At 43.5% G+C, this 23,407-nt stretch overlaps 1 protein-coding gene across 4 annotated transcripts in view; it reads right to left on the bottom strand.

Moving 5' to 3' along the window:
* CNNM2 (cyclin and CBS domain divalent metal cation transport mediator 2) overlaps positions 1–23,407 on the bottom strand; it is a 149,426-nt gene that overhangs the window by 29,010 nt on the left and 97,009 nt on the right. For 3 of the 4 annotated variants that reach the window (XR_015241801.1, XM_025917982.2, XM_025917984.2), the window contains exons 2-3: positions 3,194–3,337; positions 102–239 (exon numbers count right to left, since the gene is read on the bottom strand). Coding sequence is in view for 3 of the 4 variants with exons in the window: in XM_025917982.2 (XP_025773767.1) it covers positions 102–239; positions 3,194–3,337 (282 nt within the window). In the remaining variant the exon portion in view is untranslated. The remainder of the gene's footprint in view (positions 1–101; positions 240–3,193; positions 3,338–23,407) is intronic. The other variant, XM_086680758.1, reaches the window with a different exon arrangement.

Raw genomic sequence — 23,407 nt, 5'->3', positions numbered from 1 at the left:
CCATTTCCCAGTCTCCACCCCCAGCCCACCCCAGTCAGTGGTGGGTGAGAAACACGCTCCAGGGTTTGTAGAGATTTCAAACTGTGATAAGCTGCACTTGCCTGTTGCTAGGAAACGGTGCATGGCCAAGAGAAGCTGTGGTGATATTTTAACCTTCATCTCGCTGTCTGTCTGCTTGAAGGCGGAAAAATCTTGCTTTCTTTCACGATGGGCCACTTTCTTTTTCGTTCTGTTATCAGCTGACAGAAGGACAAGAAAAGATAAAAGGAAATGCATTCTATTAGATCAGGGCTCTTTTTGAATGAAAACGACAGACTATTTTGCAAAGGCTCAACTATCTCTAGATTGCGGGCACTCTACGTACAAACACCACACGGCAAGAGGAGACCGAATCCTCATCAAATCTGTGCGGCACGGTCAGGACCCATCCCGAAGCAAGCAGTCAAGGCATGCTGACTAGGAGCGACCGTGAACATTCTTCGTGAAGATTGCTGGAGCCCTCGCAAGTACACTAACGGGTGGTCACGGACACAACCCTCCCAGAACCCACGTAACCACAGCAGCAGTTTGGAGCGCGCACTGTCTCCCGCTACTCGATGTCACCACGCTGCAGGAAAGAACAATCACCGTGTGACGGATGACACGGTGAAGCGTGCCCCTGACTTTCAGAGGCTCCTAGCCTCTGCCGAGACAGGGAAAACAAACATACGGACAAAACCTCTTAGGAAACAGACGAACAAGAACACTTTCGTGGAGCAACAGTTTAACAATGGTATCTGTTAGCTTCGTTTCTACTCCAGACCAGGAGGTCCTCAAGGTCAAGCAAATACGAAGAGGGTCATCCAGAAGAGAGGTCAGCGCACTTCTCCCGTCAAGGGCCAGGTAGTCAGTATGTGAGGCTCTGTGGGTCATGCAGTACTGAGTAACTGCTCAGTCCTGCTGGTGAGCCAAAGCACCCATATGTAAATGACGTACCGTGGCCGTTGTGCCAAATAAAACTTTATCACAGACGTGAAATTTGAATTTCATATTATTTTCACAAGTCACAAAGTAATTATACTTTTGATGTTTTTCAACAATTACCAAATTAAAAAAAAAAAAATTTGTTCTCAGCTTGTGGCCTATACAAAAACTGGTGGCAAGTACTTGTCGGCTATAGTTTGCAAACCCTGAATCCAGAAGGTGTCTAATACAAAGCCTTTCCGCAAGTATTTTTTTTTGACAAAGAAGCGATCAAGAAAAAACTAGGTTAAAGACAAGACCTCAATCACTTGCTCCTTTCCCAAGAATCCTGAGTCTGTGCATTACCATTTCATGCCGAGGGCCAAACAGACTAATTACCAGGCTCGTCCTGGGGAAAGGGCAATCCTAACCTCTCGTTTTCTTTCTCTTTCGGCTCTGATTCTTTTGCAAACCAGGTAGCATAAATCAACACCAAATTTCAAAATAACTTTCTAATGGCAAATGCAGTCATCCTCCCTGATGGCCTGTTTACCTCAAGAATATACCTAAAACCACGGGCTCACCAATCCATCTCACAAGGCACATTAGGCAACACTTCTGCATGAAATCAGTCTAATTGAGGTTTAAAAGAAGTTAGCTGAAGGGGCAACTTGGGTGGCTCAGTCAGTTAAGCATCCGACTTCGGCTCAGGTCATGATCTCACAGCTCATGAGTTCGAGCCCCGCGTCGGGCTCTGTGCTGACAGCTCAGAGCCTGGAGCCTGCTTCAGATTCTGTGTCTCCCTCTCTTTCTGCCCCTCCCCTGCTCACATTCTCTCTCTCTCAAAAATAAATAAAAAGTTTTAAATAAAAAGTTAACTGAAATGCAAATGTAAGATCTCATACACGTCTTAATTATGTTTCTTATGATGAGTACTACCCCTGAGGAAACAAAATAAATAGAAAGAGACACACTGGGTATTAAATAGTCACTGTGAGGAAGGCTGAAGAGAATGTAAACACACAAACAACAATATTCTTTATTATGTGACCTCTGTGTACTCTCCAAGTGTCAAAAGGATAAAACACATAGGAACTGGTGTTTTTAAAGAACACAATTTGTGTGTGTATACACACACACACACACACGTGATAAAAAAAATAAGATGTTTTCAGAAGCGAGTCACTACCTAAATATAAAGTTTATCCTTCTAAGGCCACATGGAAGGCTCTCATTTTTAAAGTGCAGGGCATGGCCCTTCCAGTATGACTGAATAAAAATCACTCTGCTTTAAGTAAGGCAGGCCTTGTCCCAGGTGCCCCAGGCCATTTGAAGATTCCATTTCCTCTCTAAGTCATGTTTTAAAAACCAAACAGAGCCCAGATATTCATCTCTGCCCCACCTCTGAGAGCCCCAAACATCTTCAGGCATTGGGCCATCTTTGGGATTATTAATCTCTTGAAAGAGCCCTGCTTTACTAAGAAGTGAGGCTGAAAAAGAAGGTTCAAATTCCACAATCCAATAATCCAGTTGTGGACTTTAATGAGACAGCATTCAGGTTCAATACTCAGCCCAGGTTCAAGTTTACTCCTGGACAAACACCAGTGAATCCTCCCCTCCCCCTGCCCCAAGCCAAGCCACTCCTGCCCACTTGACCCATTTCCACCTGCCCCCAAAAGAAGACAGAAGAGCAGAGAAAGGGAAAAACATTCTTATTGTGTACCCTAACCTGCCCTGCTTCCTATACCCACACCTTACCACTGCTGTCACAGCAAACTTACATTTGCAAATCTCACCTCTACCCTGGCCCATGGGTTCTGGAACAAGGACATTTAAACAGCTGCTATCCATCAATGTAGCAAATCCCCCTCACAAGCAGCAAAAGAAATTTATCTGAAAACAACTGCCTAGTTTGGAAAATAAAAACTTCGTAAAGAACAATTCTTTTTCCACCTGTAGAGGAAGTATAAAAACATGAAAGGAGTTTTCTGTTCAGGGCAAGTAAGGCCCAGATCAATGGTTAGAAGCAGCTGGCTTTTCAAAAACAAAAAACACTGCCACTTGACATCACAGGACCTGCCCATTCTTTCCCCCCTGTGATGAAGGGCCTAGAATATATCGGTAAGTTGTCCCACACATACAGCAGGTAGTTAGAAACAGGCAGATTACAACAGGAGACAGGAGAGGACTCACGAAGTACATGACAGAAAAAAAAGGCAAAGTTTTGAAAAATTACACTCCGACTACTCACTGTATAAATCTGTTTCATCTAGAATCTCAGATTTGATGATTTCTTCAATCACATCTTCTAATGTGACAATTCCCAGAACTTCATAAAATGGGTCCCCTTCTCCCTCATTGTTTACTCGCTGCACAATAGCCAGGTGAGATTTACCTTTAAAGAAAAGAAAACAAACTTTAAGAAGGAATTTTCGGAATTTTCTGAACGAAGTCTTTTATGTGATTATGTTAAGGATAGCAGCAAATGCAGACACCAGATTATCAGAGTCTGCATTTGGGCATTTCAAGATGGTACCAACCATTTCTTGATGGTATTAAGAAATGCCAACAAAGGGAAAAGCTTCCTGAGCCACGGAAAGCAAGACCATCCAATCAGAAGAGCCTCACCTTGTGTGCACACTGGCCCACACCACATTACCGTTTGCTTCCTAATGGATTTGGTCTTCAATCATGTCAGCTCTCCCTTTGTGACTTTTTAGCAACTGCTACGTTACTTTAGGAGGACAGCTGTCAAAGTGTGGTCTGTGGAACCTTAGGGATGCCCAAGACCCTCTCAGGAAGGTGGTGACGTCAAAGTACGTGCAGCAGAACACTGACATGTTCCTGGCCTTTTTTCACTGTGCTGGTATTCGAACCAATGATGCAAAGGCGCCTGAGCACAAGCCAAGGTAGTGGCAGCAGACGGTCTTCCGCCACCACACATGCACGGGAAAGGGCGAAAAAGTCCATTTCTCCTCAGAATGTCCCTGAGGAAGACGTAACAATTAATTGCGTTAAGTCTTGACCTTGAGTACTTGTCTTTTCATACTCTGTGTGGCAAAATGAGACGTACCATAGAAGACTTGTCGCTTCCTGAAGTACAATAGCTGTCTTGAAGAAAGGCACTCAACTGTTTGAGTTTTAGGTTGTGCTAGCCACGTTTTTCACTGGACATCATTTTTACCTGAAGGATAACTACCAAACTGAGGGTATCCAGACTTGGATATTTGGAAAATATTTTCTTGAAAATGAACAAAATGAGCCTGCTATGTCAAGGGAAACAACAGCAGTGTTTGCTAATGATCAACTTTGGGCTTTTAAGGGAAAATCAGAATTTTGGGAAACCCATATCCACCAAAGGCTTGAGAACTTTTCAACAAAAGACCTTTCTGATAACAAGTATGATGTCTATTTTTTTAATGTTTTTCTTTATTTTTAACGTTATATTTATTTTTGTGAGAGAGAGCATGCAAGCAGGGGAGGGGCAGAATGAGAGGGGGACAGAGGATCCAAAGTGGGGTCTGTGCTGACAGCAGCAAGCCCAATGCAGGGCTCGAACTCACGAACCAGGAGATCATGAATGAAGCTGAAATCGGATGCTTAACTGACTGAGCCACCCATGCACCCCTTTTTTATTTGAGAGATAGAGCATGAGCAGGGGAGGGGCAGAGAGAGAGAATCTCAAACAGTCTCTGTACTGCCAGCACAGAGCCCCACACGAGACTTGATCCCATGAACCCTGAGATCATGACTTGAGCCGAGATCAACAGTCAGACACTTAACCGACTGAGCCACCCAAGTGCCAAACAAGAGTGATTTTTAAAATACTGAATACTGATGGGGCACTGGATGGCTCAGTCAGTTGAGCATCTGACTATTGATTTTGGCTCAGGTCATGATGCCAGGGTCATGGGATCCAGCCCCACATCCAGCTCCATGATGAGAATGGAGCCGCTTAGGATTCTCCCTTTTTCTCTCTGCCCCTCTCCCCTGCTCATGCACATGCTCTCTAAAATAAAATTTAAAAGTAAATAAAAACAAAATACTTTATAATGAAATGGATCCACATTTCAAAGATCTGTAGAACTCAGTGAACCAATATTTTCCAAATGACTGTGGTAATGATGTTACCAAATCATGCACAGGTCATCTATTCAGAGCACAAGACATACAATTGGTTTTTCCCCCCTCTCATAACCTATTAAAAAAAATTTTTTTTAAAGTTTTCATTTAAAGGGCACTGGGGTGGCTCAGTTGGTTAAGCACCTGACTCTTGATTTCAGCTCAGGTCATAATCTCATGATTCATGAATTCAAACCCCACATCAGTCTCTGGGCTGACAGCATGGAGCCTGTTTGGGATTCTCTGTCTCCCTCTCTCCCTCTCTCTCAAAAATAAATAAATAAACTTTTTTTTTTTTTAAGACACAAAATCTTTTAAAACAAATTTTCATCAGGGGCACCTGGGTGGCTCAATCACTTATGCATCTGACTCTTGATTTCAGCTCAGACCTTGAGCTCGAGGTTTGTAGGATCAAGCCTCGTGTGGGGCTCTGCACTGACAGGCGAGGAGCCTGCCCGAGATTCCCTCTTTCTCCTTCTGACCCTCCCCTGCTCATGTTCTCCCATGGTCTCAAAATAAACTTTTTTTTTAAAGTTCCCATTTAAATTCCAGTTAGTTAACATACAGTGCTGTATTAGCTTCAGGTGTACAATACAGTGATTCAACAGTTCCATACATCACACAGTACTCATCACAAGTGCCCTCCTTAATCCCCATCACCCATTTAGCCCATTCCCCTGCCCACCTTCCTTCTGGGAACCATCAGTTTGTTATCTATAGTTAAGGCTCTGTTTCTTGGTTATAACACTGGTTGTTTTTTTTTTTTTAAATAACCTTTTTATTTTGGGATAATTTTAAAGGAAGGTTGTAAAGACAGTACAGAATTCCTGTGTAGCCTTCACTCAGTTGCTCCCCTCGTTAACATCGCGCATTGCCACAAATTATTTGTGAAACTAAGACACTGACATTGATACAGTACTAGTAAGTAAATTCTAGACTTATCTGGATTTCACCAGTATTTCTCTTAATGTTCTCTTTCCGTATCCAATCCAGAGTACCACACTGCATTTACTTGTCATGTCTCCTCTGGTATCTGAGAGTTTCTTAGTCTTTTCTTGTTTTTCATGACCTTGACAATCAAGGATTACTAGTCAGGAATCCTGTAGAATGTCCTTTGATTTGGTTTGTCTGATGTTTCCTCATGATTAGACTGGGGTTTATGGGCTTTCTAGTTACATCATATCAGGGCTTACATGGCAGCCACATGACATTCTCGAGTTTCTCCACTTTAAATTTTTTTTCAACGTTTTTTATTTATTTTTGGGAGAGAGAGAGACAGAGCATGAACGGGGGAGGGGCAGAGAGAGAGGGAGACACAGAATCGGAAACAGGCTCCAGGCTCCGAGCCATCAGCCCAGAGCCCGACGCGGGGCTCGAACTCACGGACCGCGAGATCGTGACCTGGCTGAAGTCGGACGCTTAACCGATTGCGCCACCCAGGCGCCCCTTAAAGTTACTAATTTTTCTTCTTTCCCTAATTCTATTCTTTGGAAGCAAGTCACAAAGTCTAGCCCACCCTCAGGGAGGGGTGAGGAATAGAAATTAAGCTCTACTTCCTGGAGTGGGGGAGTCCCTACATATGTTATTCAGAATTTTTTCTATAAGGAAGATTTCTTTTTTTCTTAAGTAGGCTCCAAGCCCAGCATGGAGCCTAACATAGGGCTCAGACTCACAACCCGGAGATCAAGACCTGAGCTGAGATCCAGAGTTGGATGCTTAACTGACTGAGCCACGCACATACTCCTATATAAGGAAGATTTCAGATGAAAGGATTTTAATTGAACAGTCAACCCAAAGCCCACTGGTATAGTTTCAGATTCAGATTACAACTACTCTTTAAGAAACTACCACTTGTGGAGTTCCGGTATAGTATCAAAGAAGAATATTCACAATTTCCCACCAAGGCTGTCAAAATATCCTCCTTTTTCCAAATAAATGATCTTTGTGAAGTCAAATTTTCTTCATATATTTCACTAAAACATATACTGCACAGACTGAATGCAGAACAAAGTAGGAGAATCCAACTTAGGTAATAAAGATATGTAAAGAGGTAAAACAATGACCCTTATTTTTTGTTTTGGACAAGTTACTTTTTAAAAAAATGTTATTTGCATAGCAGATTTACTCTTATCTTTTAAAAATGAATTAGTAAGTCCAGATGTTTTACCTGACTCAGTTTTAATTTCAAATACGGTAAATATCAAAAGATTTAACCTACATAAACAAGAGTTCAGGGGTCCTCAATTTTTAAGAGCTTCAAGGGATCCTAAGACAAAAAAAATTTAAGAACTACTACAGGAGATGCCCAGAATGGCAAGGGGAGAACATGTTCTCTGGAGTTGAACAGCCCTGGCTTTGAACCCCAGCACTGCCACTTCTTAGCCATTACCAGCTGTGTGGTCACCAGCAAATGACAGAACTTTCCTGAGCCTCAGTTTCCTCATCTCTTAGAACCAGGCTCATAGTAATTTCTGCCCCACACCATCGCTGTAAATATCAGCAGTAGTGTTGGGATCTGGCAAAGACAGTGGCTGGGAGTCACTGAGCCACCAATAAATGGCAACTCGTACTCTTTTTAATCTCCCTCAGTTCTAAGGCACCACCAACTTATTACCAGCTTATCTGGAGACCAGAAAACCCACGATATTCAAAGTATACCATGAAACAACGATACATTTCCATTTCGGAAAAATCTTTTAAAATAACGACGCATCTCTCAAATGCCATTATTGGTTTCCCTAATTCCAAAGCATGTGAGGCATCTGAAACATATCTTTGAGTTAAGCCAAGTACACATGATCTGGAGATTTCATGATCAGTTAACATGTATATTAGTTGTTTTTAATGACAGGGTAAGGATTTTTTTTTGGGGGGGGTCCTTTAAATAAAGTTTACTTAAAACTTCAAATTGGGTGAGTTTACCCAGACACAACCAGCTAGACAAACTAAAAATATTCTCTGGAGGCCAGGTCTGATCAAGTTCCCAGCACTTACTCAGAAACTGGCTTTGGTTGTGTGGGTTTGTTGGCCCTTTCCTGCTCTGCCTCAGACCCCTTTACGGGCAACAACGTCTGGAAGCCTAGAAGTTTAGATTGTTAGACAATTAGGCATCCTAACAATTTTTATCCTTAGCGTGCTCATGCTCAAAGAATGAAAATATTTTGAGCAAATGAGACTAGGAGGGAAACTTATCAGCAATAGATATAAACACGCATCAGGTCACGTCAGTGCTACCCTAGTCCATTCCGTCCGGTCAGTTTCTCACATCTGCTTTCCCAAGGCCCCAAACATAAGCAGTTAAAAATTCTTGGTGAATGCTGTCTGTCGAAAGTTAAATTCTTTTGCTATTCCCAGCTTGTGATCATTTAAAAGGAATTTTCCAAAGCAAGGTCTAATATTAGACTCAAAATGAAGTTTCCATTCGGCTGAGGCGCTATTCTCACCAAAGTAACTACCGCATAATCAGATTGTCTTGGAGCAGTTCGTTTAAATGCAGATGGACATACTTGAAATACCAGCTCGATGGCACCGACAGATCTGACTGGAAAGGGCCACACTCTACGAAGAAACTATTCATGTGAGTTAGGTTTCTTAGACTGAAAATTAGTAAGTTTTCTTCCAAGCTCGCTGTAGACTTTCATCCACCAACCCCCCCCCCCCCGCCCCACCTCCTGCATCTGCCCCAGAGCCACATTCTTTTAATTTTGCCATTCCTGGTGAGAAGTCCTGTTTTCTGAACCTTCTTCCAGGTAAGCAACACACACCCACACACACAGACACCCCTCTTATCCAATCATGCTTCGGGACAACAACAATACAGTGCACGTAACCACCACCCCCCGCCCCCCACTGCCCCCTTGCTTTAATCATGCGCTGCAGGGATTTCAGTCTTCCGCCTCATCCACGGAACAATCCAAAGGAAAATGTAAACTTGTAAATAGGGAAATTTTAAAAACTGAGCTCAAGTAACATCTTTTTTAACCTGAGTGTGGGAGGAATTAAGTCAGGATTAAAAGCCAAAAAGCAACTTTGGGGAAACTAATGAAAAGACTAAATCAAAAACTGAAAAAGATTATCAACTAATGGATACTTAGCTTCCAAAGAGATGAAAATATAGCAGTCAGCAAAATATGGAATTACGGGCATTAAATAACCACTAGAACTTTTTAATACAGAGAGATTAAATAAACTTGATAAGCTGTATATAGAACAAATAAAGCATACGTGGCTGTCACGATTAGGGCTTGGAGAGAACCCTTTCTGGTGAGCTGTAAGAGGTCTTGTGGTATTCCAGTCACCTCAAAGTGTCCTGAAATTTAAACCCCTCGCCTCTCTTATTCCTGGTCTGGTCTTAGAAACGGAGGAAAAAGGGATCACTAAGTCAGGCTTAAGAGAACCTAAGCAGACCTGTTTTCAGAGGATAGGGTTCTATGAACCCATCTCTACTCAAGTCCAGAATCATAAGCAAGTTGTTATACAGTAATAACCTAGACGGCTCATCTTCCACTGCTGTGTGCTCAAGGCAGGGCACTTGCAAAGATGAACTTACAAGAACACGTCTCCATTAGGAGATGGACTGGGTAACTAACAATCCATAGACACGGTAAAACTGCGGTCAAATTTCTGCCTCTTCCTGCTTCCACCCCTCCCCAGTGCATTATTTGCATATTCTCCCTGAATCCGTAAAGCAGCCCAGCATGGTAGCAGGTTACCACCTGTGCATCTTTTAACCTTACCACTGTTCTAGGCTCACATTTTGAAGGACCACTTGTATGTTGATGGAAATAATCAGCGGGACAGTGAGTAGGCAGATAAAGGGTACCTGATGGAAATAGAGACTCATCTGCTATCCTACAAGTTAGATGTCAACAAGGCGAAATGGAGCGGTAGACAGACTGATTGAAGTAGCTAAGGAAGAAAGCCAAGAGAGTGGATGAAGGAGAATGGAATTAGGAACCACCTGACACAGCTGTGCTAATAGAAAGGGACAGAGAGTAGTCGAACAGATCCACTAAAGCAAGATCCACTAAAGCAAGGCCAACAGAGTCCGTGGGGTCTGAAAATGCCACTCAAACAGCAGGAGGAAAACAAACAGGAAGATTCAGTAAGGAGGAACTCAAGCCAAACATTGTCTAATCATCATTACTGCGATGTTGGACAACTGCAGGGGCACAGCCAGCACAGAGTGTGAGGCCCAATGGGTCCCCGGGAGCTACACAGTGCTGTAGCCCATGCTAACCAAAGGGAGGGTCCAGGAAGCATTTGATATGCCTTTGTTTTTAAAGGTTTCTCGGTTTGGGGTGCCTGGGTGGCTCAGCCAGTTAAGCGTCCAACTCTTGATTTCGGCTCGGGTCATGGTCTCAAGGGTCCGTGAGTTCCAGCCCTGCATCGGGTGTGATAGTGCAGAGCCTGCTTGGGATTCTGTCTCTGTCTGTCCGTCTCTCTCTGCTCCCCCCCCTCAAAATAAATAAACTTAAAAAAATAAAAGCTTCTCAGTTTTCAAACATAAAAGTTGTAACAACTGCTGATGAAGCAGGAATCAATAAAGTTCCTAAGAGTGAGTTCTCTGGAACTTGTGACAACAGAAATACATACTCTAGAAGCTGGAATTCAGGTCCATAAAACCAAAGCAAAATGGGACGGAGGATATTTGAATGGCCATATAGAAGTTCTCCCACGGACACCAGTTTCCTATTAACAGTCAAAAAGTCAATCAATACTTACTATGTAAGTATCAATGAACTACAGTCAACACACATTCATTCAAACATTTACTGATTGTCTATGATGTGCCAGACTCCTATGTCAGGGAGCAAAACAAAGCACTGGCTCCGAAGGAACACTCCAGGTGGGGGAGAGAGACATGAAGAGGAACAGACAATAAAAAAGCATCCCAGATTGTGTAAAATGAGCTGTGGAGCTCATAGAGGAGAGGCAGAATTAGACAGTACAGGATGGCCAGGGAAAGGCCTCACGAATAAGGTGACATCTGAGCAAAGCTAAGGGCATGAAGGAGCCAGATGAAGCAGAAGAGGGCTAGGCTGGGTGTGACAGGTAGAAGGAATGATGGAGGCCCTCAAGAGGGAGAGGCTTGAGGAAAAAGCCAGGAGGTGAGTGTAACTGGAACAGAGTGGGCAAGCGAGAAACGGGTCAAGAGGAGGTGCAGGTCATCTAACTATTACGAAGATGTCAGCTTTTACTCTGAGGCAGGTCACTGGAAGGTTCTGACCGTGAGTGATGTGATCTGTATGATTTTAAAAGCAACTCCCTGGCTGCTGCGGTGAGAAGAGGCTTGGCAGCCGGTAGGAGGAACATGGCAGTGGGGAAGGGCTGAGGCAGGAAAAAGGGAGAGCCACTTGAGAAGTTATTTCAGGAATCTAAGCGAGAGGGGATGGTGGTTTGGAGCAGGTGGTAACAGTGGAGGTGATGACAAGTACTTAGATTCTGAATATACATGTTAGATACAGCCAACAGGTTTTGCTGATGGACTGAATGTAGGGCAGAAGAGAGAAGAGTCAAGGCCAGCTCTTAAGGTTTCTCAGCCTGAGCAACAGGAAGGAAGAGAGTTGCCATTGACTGAGGAGGGCTGGGGAAGGCCCACGGTTGAAAGGACGAAATCAGTTCCATTTTAGACAGGGTAGGTGAGAGATGCCAGTGGGTGGACAGAGGATAAAAAGAATGGGGTTTTGGAAGCCAAATATAAAAAACCATTACAAGAAGCAGAGAGGAGGGGTGCCTGGGTGGCTCAGTCAGTTGAACATCCGACTCTTGATTTTGGCTCAGGTCATGATCCCAAGTCCCACATCGGGCTCTGCGCCATGTGGAGCCTTGCTTAGGATTCTCTCTTCCTTTCCCTCTGTACCTCCCCCTAGCTTGTGCCCGTGCTCGTGCTCTCTCTCTAAAATAAAAAAAATGTTTTCAAAGAGGCAGAGAGGAGTCAAAAGTATCAAATGCAACCAGAAAGGTCATGAAAGGCGATCACAGTGACCAAAGATGCTCAAGAAAGAAGAACCTAAGGACTGTCACATAAGTACCAGGCCCAAGTCCCTGTCCAGTGTGACTTCCACTCGGGCCCTTCTTGCTAACAGGGAGACACAAACTGCCCTGCCTCTGCCAGGTGGCCTCGCAGAAAGACCTACATCACTGAGACAGAACTGGGCTTGTCCTCTCCAAGTACCTGCTTCTGGAAAGGATTATTATCGGATCTCCGATCACCCAGGCTTCAAACTCTCAAACCGCTGTGCCTCTCCTCTCCCTCATTTCTCCCCAGCCTTTTCCTCTGACTTTTCAGGGAAGAATCAATGTATCAAGTGCCCAAGACACACAGATCATTAAGTCTTTACAGGTAAGTACATGTGCAGAACTACTACCCAGGAGGACTAGCAGGGTCAAGGCAGAACAACGGACCGAGGGGGTGAATGAGGCAGGAGGTGGGGGAGAGGAGCCCTGAGCAGGGAATCAGGAACAGAAGGGGACAGAAGTGCCCCCATAGGATAAGCAGACTTCCGGTTCCAAGGCAGATGCAGGCCTGCCTGTGGCCCCCCTGGTAGGACCTCCTTTCCCCAACCCCTTCTCTTTGTTGACAGCAGATCCCAAAATAGAAATCGCCGTGATCCAACAACATGCCACCTCACGATCACCCCAGAACAAGTGAAGCGATGCTCCTGCTTTCGTCAGCCACATCTGGAACACGGTAAAATACACACAAGAGGTCAACTGAGAACAGAACTACCAAGGTCCCGTAAGATGTTAGAACTATGCCGCCCGAGGAGGAGATGAAGCGACCAGAGGCATTTAGCTAGAAGAGAAACCGTGAACAGGGATGAGACTTGACAAAGCCTTCAAGTCCCTGAAATGGAAAGCCATCACCGGTGCCTGTGCCCCCCACCCAACAGCTTGTTACCTGCACTTCTACCTTGATCTACCCCAAAGTTAAATGTCTCCTGAGGATGTGGGGCTCAAACTCCCGGACTGTGAGATCACGACCTAAGCCAAGATCTAGAGTCAGATGTTTAATGGACTGAGTCACCCAGGTGCCCCAAGATCTTAACCTGCTTGACGGCAGGGACCTTGGCTTTACTCGTCTTTGGATTTCCCTCCTCCCACCTGCCAAGTCTAGCACACCCCCTGACACCTGCCTCTTCCTGCTCCTGCAAATCTAAGCCTCACTGGGCCTCAACGAACTCCTGTCATCCCGCTCCTGGGTATTCATTTCCCATCTCCTGCTGAGTGAAGGAGAAAAAGAGGTCGAGTAGGGTTCAAAGGCCCTCAGAACCTGGCCCCACAGCGCCCTCCTTCCGCCGGTCTCCACACTCCTCCTACGCTCTCACCAGCCAGCAGACGACTGGATTAAACCAAAGCCCCAAGGCTTCACTCCAGCTCTTCCTCTGCTCAGAGGCTCTCCTCACGGTCCTGGATCCTTGCTGTCCCTGTCAACGCAGCCCCAGCTTCAACTCCTCTCCATACGTCACCCTTCCCAGGAAGCCCTCCCTGGTACCCAAAAGCAGAAACTGTCTTTTCCATTTCTCAACTCCTGCACCATCATCTACATTTCTCCTAAGGGGCAGTCACTTGATGCCTCATCGTAAGGGATGTGATCTTCTCTCCTGCCAGCTCCGAATGCTCACACCCCACTCCACCCAGCAGGTAGGAAGGAGCCTCTCCCAGAAGGGGTCGGCAATCACGGTACCCCAGCCCTTGCGCTCACTGCCGTAACACAACTCTCTGGGGCTACCGTCGCCCCAGAGCCATGCCACAGTCCCCATCATCCCCGAGCTCATGTGCCTGCATCTCTAACCCACATTACTCTTAACAGTAGATAGGTCCTATCCCCCCATTCATTTCCCACTCAATTCAACAACTCCAAAAAAATAATAAGTAGCATGAATTATAAGCCACATTACACAAAGCCATTTTCTCATATTTTTTGTTATTAAAATGTGGGTGACTTCTTATACGCGCCTCCTAGGTCTTCCACTGACTAATGCAGGGACAGACAGCATAGAACAGGAGACCAATGGCCACACTTGCTTAAGGAGAGCCAATACAGTTTCATTTAGGGAGCTATCACCTAGCTATTTCTGTACTATTTAAAACTATCTCGGAAACAACAAATTCATGTGCACGTTTTTTTTTTAAGTACTTATTTTACCTTACCATCCCCACCAGAGCTAAATGCATTTTTTCCAATTGAATTTTCCCACCATAAAATACACCAGAAAAATGTGACACAGATCTTAAAATAGCCCTACATAAACAATACATGAGTATATATATAGCAGCACTTGCTGTATATAGAAATCACTGCTTTTAAGTGATGATAACTTTTGCTATTCTGGGAGACAAAAGCCCCCTTTTACCAAAAGTTTTACTACTTCCAAAAATTCCTGTGGCCGACCAGTAAGTGGCTGGCCGAAGTCTCTCTGGTGGGACAGCTCCTCCACTCCAGACATGTGGGGTCATCTCAGTCACCAACAACCTCACCCCCAGTTAGCTCATGTCTGCCAGGGGGCGGGGTGGGGGGTTGTCTACTGGGGCCGAACACAGAATCATGGTTTCCTAAAATATCTAATTTGGGGGGCTGGGGGTAGGGTTGTATTGGACACAGATAACATTTCCTAATAGGACCATTTCCTGGAGAGAGCTCTGAATTTATCTACTAACTCAGTAGCTTACAGAGCTTTCAGGGGATGGCCCATTCGTCAGCCAACTCAGTAAAGAGGTTGCTACTCACTGAGGTCTTCAACCTCCCAAGAACTTTTTTTTTTTTTTTTTTTTAAAGCAGAAGCAAAGCAAGTGCCTTCCCAGATGAGGACTGCAGAGCCCTGGGTGCTGTGCAGAGAGCCCCCAGGAGTCAGAGAACATGGGCCCGATGTACCAGGGCACGGCTCTGATGCTGTGACTACAGCTAACCTCTCTATGTGCTGTCAATATCTGCTTCTTGACATTGAGTTTGGTTCCACCTTTTGTGTGTGTGTGTGTGTGTGTGTGTGTGTGTGTGTGTGTGTGTGTGTGTTTTAAGTAGGCTCTGCACCCAGCATAGAGCCCAAAGTGGGGCTTGAACTCACGGCCCTGAGACAGAGACCTGAGCTGAGAACAAGAGTCAGACGCTTAGCTGGCTGGGCCACCAGGCACCCCTTCACCTTCCCATTCTTAACTGTACAGTTTTGCTCTATGTCCCTAAAACATCAGTATCTGAAAAACTTAAGTTGAAAATAGCTTTTAAGACAATTTTGAAGGTATTGTGCTTGTAGCCCTTCCTACAGTATTATCACTAAATGTCACCTCTCCACAAAAATCTCTCATGCAATAAGATCAGAAATAACATAGAGAAAATCCAATCCACGTGGTTCTCAGATATTGACAGCCATATCGGTGGAGATGTGGGGAAGCTATGGTTGCTGTGAAGGACATGAACATTTATTTACACGTTATGAAAATCCTGAAATACACTGAAGCCACAGACACCAGTCTGGTGAAATGCAGGCATACAAATATTCACTGAATGAGTAAATCCACAAATTTAGGTCCTTTGAACAGATTTTCTATGTTCAATCTATACATATGACTTTCTGGGTTTAAAAAAATGGTGTTTCATTCATTCTCAAACTACTACCTGCACATTTTTAGAGGTATCTTCTGGACTCAGATTTTGTCTGGCATTTTTTTTAAGTTTATTTATTTTGAGAGAGAGAGAAATCCTGAGCAGGCTCTGCACCAGCAGCACGAGTCCAACACAGGGCTCTAACTCACAGACTATGAGATCTTGACCTGGCCAAGACCAAGAGTAGGATACCTAACTTGCTGAGCCACCCAGGCATTCGTTTTGAAGTTGTAAACATATCTTCTCGTCATCACTGGAGAGATTGCATCTTTTTACAATATGCCCAATGATACTTCATCTAAGAATTTAACCTTGATATTTGGCAAATTTTTTTAAAGTTTACTTATTTCTTTTGAGAGAAAGAACACACATGGGAGGAGCAGAGAGAGAAGGAGAGACAGAATCCCAAGCAGGTGCCACACTGTCAGTGCAGAGCCCGACGTGGGGCTTGAGCTCACAAACCATGAGATCATGACCTGAGCCAAAATCAAGAGTCAGATGCTTACCTGACTGAGCCACTGGGGTGTCCCCAAAAAAACGTTTTTACATTCAACACTACACTCAACTGTCACCTACCATTTTCCCATGAGGCATATGTTGTACCACTCATCAAATCTATGTTGAGTATATGTTTTATTCCCAGACAGGATTAAGTATATTTAGGTGTCTACCTCCTTAAGGAAACTTTTTTTTAAAAAGATTAGAAAATGATCCTTCCTATTAGAAAAGGGTTATTTGTTTTATAAGATGGGTCATTGTTACATTAGAATTTTATTGTGAGATCGTATATTCATGTGAAGTTATAAGAACAGAAAGATCCCGTGTATTTTCACCCAGCTTTCGCCAATGGTAACATCTTGCAAAACTAGAACACATCACGACCAGGATATCGACACTGACCGAGTCATAGTACAGAACATTTCCATCCTCACAAGGATGTCTCATGTTGCCCCTTTCCAACCACACAGACTTTCCCTCGCACTCCCCTAAAGGGAGCATTTTAATAGTTTCTCTGGTGCAAGAAGAGCTTAGTTTTCTACTGGCAGTGATACTTAAGCTTTAGTTTTATAAGTTTACACAAATATCAACTCACAGAGTAATTAATAAGAGAACATTTTTCAGCCAACAAAAGCTTGTTTTACACACAACTTTTGGAAATGTAAGAGCTGGAGGGGGCCCTAATCCCGACAAGATTAGCTAAGCGAGGCTTTCCTGGTTGAGGCACGAAAGGAGGCAGTTATGAACTATGAAGGCTCAGATAGGATTGTTTTCCAAGAGCAGCAGACACACCGGCCTGGATTTAATAAGTGTCTGTAGCGCCACCTCTACAGCAGTATCCTTTTCCAGGCAGCTCCTTGTTGGTTTCTCTCAATGTGATATATTTTTGATGTGTCAACTTGGAGTGTAACAGTCCCCAGTAATTCAATTAAACGCTAACCTAGGTGCTGCTGAGGAGGGATTTTGCAGCTATAATTAAAGGCCCCAGTGGGTTAACTTTCAGAGTGATTATCCTGGGTGGGCTTGACTTGATTAGCTAGAAGGCCTTAAAGGGGGAGGGGTGAAGACTTTCCGAGGGCGAGAAGAAGTGCTACCTGTTGAAAACAGCTGCAAACCATGCCTGGGTGTGATCTTCCCTACTGACTGTGGTCTCCCTTAGCCTCCACAATTACAGAAGCCTGATCCTTCTAACAAATCCCTTAACGAATATCTTGAGTGTGTATCTGTCCTCTACTTGTTCTGCTTGTTGGACAGACTCAGGATCCACACCACAAAGGGATTTAGAAAGCAGATACCAAAACAAAATTAGGATTAGATGAAGTTTTCTTTTCCCAAACCTGAGACAATGGATGATTGTCTACGAAGACAAACTAATATGTATGCTGTGCCAGTGAGGCACGCTCAGTGAACTTCCTGACAGAAACAGCAAGTCAAGTAACCTTTTGGAACAACAACAAAAAATTAACCTAGACTAAACTGTAGTTGTATCTACAAGGAGCCAAATCATTTCTTTCAATCCATCCAAATGGACTCTCCTATTAAAGACAGCCATCTGGTCCTCCCACCTAAGCTAGGATTCCAGGCCGAGAACAATGGATGGGCTTGTATTCCCATACCACCTCCCACTTGGTTCTCGCTCTTTTGCTGGTCTTCAGTTTTGCTGCCAGATGCTTTAGCCAGAAACCCAAAGTAAGGCAATTAATAGAAGATTCCAGCCATTCTGTGACTTGCTTAACGGCCCATCCAAATGATTTGTGAGAAACTCTCGTGAACCAACAGAATAGAAACTGAAGAGTTTTTTCCATTATTCCTTTCTCCCAGAGTATTTAAAGACTTGGATTTTCCCATCTTTTGAGGAAATATTTTCTTATAAATAGTGAGGCATGCCGGGCATCTCCATTTCATCTTTTTTGGTGGTAACACTCACTGTACTCTCACTGGAATGTTTTCCTAGTAAATGATCAGCAGTGGAAAACATGGCTAAGACAAAAGATGGCTTTCAGGCGGAGATGATGGGAACCTTCTCATCTTTCCCAAGAGACAGGTAGTTCTTCTATACAACTGTGGTGTTTATTTTAGAACTAATGAGCCTATTTCTGACTTGTGGCCTTTGGCTGATGAGGACTGACTATACTAGTGAGAGAACAGTCCAACAGATTCAGAATAGTCCATCAAAACCAACAGGAGATTTCAAAAGGACAAAGATATTCCTGCTGCTAAGGCCAAATATCAGGGTTTGAATTTTATGGTTTTCTCTTCTGATCCTTCCTTGCGTCTTACCTTTTTGGACCAATAATCATTTAGAACTGTTTTGTAGTCCAAAACTCTTGATGCCAATTCAACTAGATTTCCTGGATGATTTCTACACACAACTAGACAAGATCAGTAACAATACCAAGCCATACATAAAAATATGATCCTCTTGGGGCGCCTGGGTGGCGCAGTCAGTTAAACGTCCGACTTCAGCCAGGTCACGATCTCGCGGTCCGTGAGTTCGAGCCCCGCGTCGGGCTCTGGGCTGATGGCTCAGAGCCTGGGGCCTGTTTCCGATTCTGTGTCTCCCTCTCTCTCTGCCCCTCCCCCCTTCATGCTCTGTCTCTCTCTGTCCCAAAAATAAATAAACGTTGAAAAAAAAAAATTTAAAAAAAAAAAATATGATCCTCTTGTGATACTCGTAGTGAACAAAAATTATCTAAGTCTAGACAAACGTCAAAAACACTGCAGATCAAACCGCACCATACATTTGCTTTAGGGGCAGGCACTTTATTGTATTATTTAAAAAAAATTTTTTTTAACATTTACTTTTGAAACAGAGAGAGGGATAGAGTGTGAGTGGGTGAGGGACAGAGAGAGAGGGAGACACAGAATCTGAAGCAGGCCCCAGTATCGTTAGCTGTCAGCACAGAGCCCGATGTGGGGCTCGAAACCCCCAACCACGAGATCATGACCTGAGCCAAAGTCGGATGCTTCAACGATTGAGCTACCCAGGAACCCCTAGGAGCAGGCATTTTAAGGAAAGGGATGAGTAGGCACCCATTCTTTTTTTTTTTTTTTTTTTTTTAAGCATGCTTAAAGGGCAAGCTAAGGGCTGATTTTGTTAGAGAGACCTATCCCCTTTCTTACTCAAGTCTCCTTCTCACAAAGTTCTTCCTGAGGACCTCAAGTTGGAGTGAGGAAGTAAAACTGCTATTGTACTGTACAATTAATATAAGCTAATAATTACATATTATGTAATCACCATGTGAGAGGAGGGAAAAAGCTACAAGATCATCAAAAGTCACTGAGTCCTAAAGTTGAGTGAAAACGACCATGTGGTTCAATTTCTTATCCAATGTATTAATCCTGCATGCAAATTTTATACAAATAACAAACTTGAAAAAAATTAGGCAGGCAAAAATATCCTGACGTTTTCCTTATTGTCCTGGCAGAAAACAAGTCCTAGCATTTTAGTCTTCGTTTCCTATCCGTGGCAAACTCCAGCACGTCGTCGTTATTTGAGAGAAGAAAAAAAGATGTAATCAGATGACTTTAACAAGAAACATTTTCTATTATAAATTCTTTCACAATTGCTTCTTCACACCTTCTCCATTATCTGTCTCTCCCCCAGTGTCTCTGAAAACTATGCTGGAGATAGAGATTGTTTTCAATGAGGAAAAAAAAAAAAATCACCACCTAAATTTCACCAATAGAAGCCTGGTTAAAGAAATTCTAGTACATCCATACAATGGAACACGATGAAGCTATTAAAAAAAAAAACAAACAAACAACAAAGTAGGTCTACATAAATTATTATGAAAAGTTATCCAAAATACATTAAGGGAAAAAAGCCTGGACTGTTGTCCACAGTATAATCCCATTTGCGTAAACTGTATACATATAGAAAAATTCTGGCAAAAAAATAGGTAACCATGTTCACTGAAATATGTAGTAACATTACAAGTTTGTGTCTTACAGATAGTAATTCTGACAAAATCTATTTTTTTGTACAAAGTGAGACAAAATCTTGTCCTATTCCTCAAAAAAGGAAAAAAGATTTATACCTGCATATAGTACATTATTGTATATAATCCTGATGAGAGGATGTTTGACTAGGAATGAATGAGCACAGAATCCTCTGTCAACAGAATCCTCTTAAACATCACCTGACGATCCTCTGGGCTCTACTGCTTACTCCTTCCTCGGCACCCAGCTCCACACAGATGTGGACTGGCTTTCTGCTCGTGCCATCAGCGTAAGCAGATACCATGTTGTGACAGGACTCACGATGCAGCTCAAAGTGCTGCTGGCTTCTGCCAGGGGACTTCCGAAATCTCTGCAGTAGGCGCATGCAATCCGGAACAGCGAAGAACCCATGCCCCTGGGAGGAAACTTCCTCCTCTTGTCCTGGAGCACAGTTCTAGGAGCATTTCATATGGCTTCTCAAAATGTCCTAGGTAGGCAACACCTGTTGCCTGTAGCCACAGCCAAAACACTATCATATCCTTGAATTTCTTTCCCTCCTTCCCATTTCACTTCCTTTGTCCTGAACACCTGTTCCCTGGGATCCCATTCCAAATAAACTTCCCTATACTCAAGCCTTTGTATCAGGCCAAAGTTCTGGCTAAAACATCATCAGATGAGTGGGAAAGTTTCTCTACCAACCAGTTTCTGGCTTCATACATCTCATTGTCTTTTATTTCCACGAGTCTGGTGCCAGGTGTGTTGGGACACATTTGTGTCCTGACACGACGAATGCTGGGCCTGCATGTTTGGGTCACAATGGGCAGGAGTATTTCTCCCTGCCTTTTCTACACTGGGTTGGCTAGCAGCAACTTAACACATAGAAGGGACTGCCAGACCCTAACCAGATGTATGCCCAGCTCAACTTCCCCACAGCTGGACTCCAAAAAATGCCTGGGACCACTCTGACATCACCAGACAGGAGCGTGAGAGAGGGTAAATCAAAGAGGCAAGAGAACAATCCTGACCAATCGTAGTTAAAACATCTGGACTTTGCAAATTTTACTAAAACATATGATCATATAAACAAATTTGCTAGAGCCCTTTGCGGCACCTATGCATGTGAAAAGCACTTAACCCTAAACTTCATTAGCTTTATGGTAAGTCTGCTTTCTACTACGTGGTAATCAGGTAATGGTAACCAAAGTAGATAATGCACAGACTGAAAACTCTCAAATCTATATACCACTACCACCCTCCACTCCAGTCTTCTCAACTTCAGATATAAAAAATATCCCAACTGGGGGTGCCTGGGTGGCTCAGTTGGCTAAGGGTCCGACTCCTGGTTTCGGCTCAGGTCATGATCTTGTGGATTGTGAGTTTGAGCCCCGTGTGGTGCTCCAAGGCTGGCAGCACGGAGCCTGCTTGGGATTCTCTCTCTCCCTCTCTCTCTCTGCCCCTCCCCACTCGTGTTGTCTGCCTCTCTCTCAAAAAAAATAAATAAATGAAAACTTTAAAAGAGGTCCCAACAGCCTACTTCATTCTCTTCACTTGTCCTACGAGCATCTCAAGTTTAACACATCCAAAACATCCAATCTGTTCACTTCCATTCCTCTTGCCGACTAATGGCACCAGTATCTATCAAATGTGAAATCGAGGCAGTCATCTTAGATTCCTCCTTTTCCTCTAGGTCCACCCTGCTAGGACAGATTGGTTGCCAAACACTGTGCTAAATTCTAAATTTAAGACTGTCTCCTAAATACCTATTGAATCTCTCCAATAATCTCCAACCCCATTACCAGCTCGCTAATTACAGGTCCTCACTATTTCTCTTCTGAACTGCAACAACCTTCCAACATCTCATCATAAAAAGCAAATCTCAAGAGGTTATTTTCCTGCTTACGATTCTTAAGCGGCTGCCCATTACATTTAGGACAGTTTAAATGCTTCAGAATGGCCTGCAACACCCTTCATGACAGGACTCCCAGCCCTTTCTCCAGCCCCATCTCCTACATCTTTTCTCATTCCGCACCACAGCACAGCATCTGCCATGTTCCAAACCAGATGTGCAGTTTCACAGTTTCCTCTGCCAAGAACACCTTCTTCTTCCCTTGGCTCCTTGCCTATTACTCTTCCTCTGAGACACAATTCAAGTATCTTCTCATCCTGCAAGTCTTCCTAGCCTTGCCTATGCCAGCTGGGTTTGGTTGTCCTGTATCTGTTTCCATAGAGCTTTCGCTAGCCCCATCAACGCATCGATTATCCTGTCTCATAATTCTCCTCTGCGACACTGTGAGATTCTTGAAGGCAAGAGTTCTCTTTTATATCGAAAGCCTCAGAAACTAGCTAAGCACAGTGTCTGGTATATAATACTTTCAATAAATGCTAAAAAAAAAAAAAATAGCTCAAATTAATCCTAAGAAAGTGGGAAAGCAGATGAAGACCAGGAAAAAATGGTATTGCCTTTGCAAGCTCTTGTCATCGATTGTTTTTCTTCCTAGGGCACAATGAAGTAAATGAGGCCAGTGACTGCTGGTCGACTGTAATTTTAGCAACCATTTCCCAGAAGAGTGACCAATTGTTGTTCCCGAATCTAAGGCCTTGTACATAAAAGACTCTCATTTCCCATTTAATTTAATTGAACTGATTTTATTATTTTAACTCCTATTGGCACCAAGTCCTAGAAAAGTTACAACACAGTTTATCCCCAGATGAAGCCAGCTTGAAAAGCAAGTAGTAATCAAACCCTATTCTCCTTCCTGTTGAGTCTGAGAATATCTTCAAAGAATTTTCATTGTCTTCTTAAACATACGACACGAATTCAGCCTGGAAACCAAGACTCATTCAAATAGGATAGCTCATCAGGTTAAAAAAATATATATATGCATTTAGCTTACTGAATGAATGAATGTTCAAAAGATCTCAACATTCAATTTTTCATGTAAAGATCTTTAAAAAGAGAACATCCTTCTAAGGGATCTGCCCCTCGATAAAAATGTTAACATACATGCCTTAAGCTTTCTGGGAGAAGATGCTACAACCACCTAGTAAGAACATCACCTTTGTTCCTAACATAACATTCAGAATATCTAGGTCACCCTTGGCCACCGATCCTCACGGTAAGAGTCACAGGTTTTATAGTTAAAGTATGTATGAGGGGACCCCAGAGAATATGGTCAGTGTTTAAGGGGCTTAAAATTACAACTAGATCTGGGTTTGGATCCTTTGGTTCTGGTGTAACTAATCTCCTGAAAGATAGAGATAAATCTTAAGTTTACTATGAAAATTGAACGGTAAAAATTT

The sequence above is a fragment of the Puma concolor genome, chromosome D2 (assembly GCF_028749965.1).
Source record: "Puma concolor isolate L17-30 chromosome D2, mPumCon1.1.hap2, whole genome shotgun sequence".
Lineage (NCBI taxonomy): Eukaryota > Metazoa > Chordata > Mammalia > Carnivora > Felidae > Puma > Puma concolor.
Note: the sequence above shows the minus strand (reverse complement) of the source record. Positions and strands in the feature narration are given on the sequence as shown.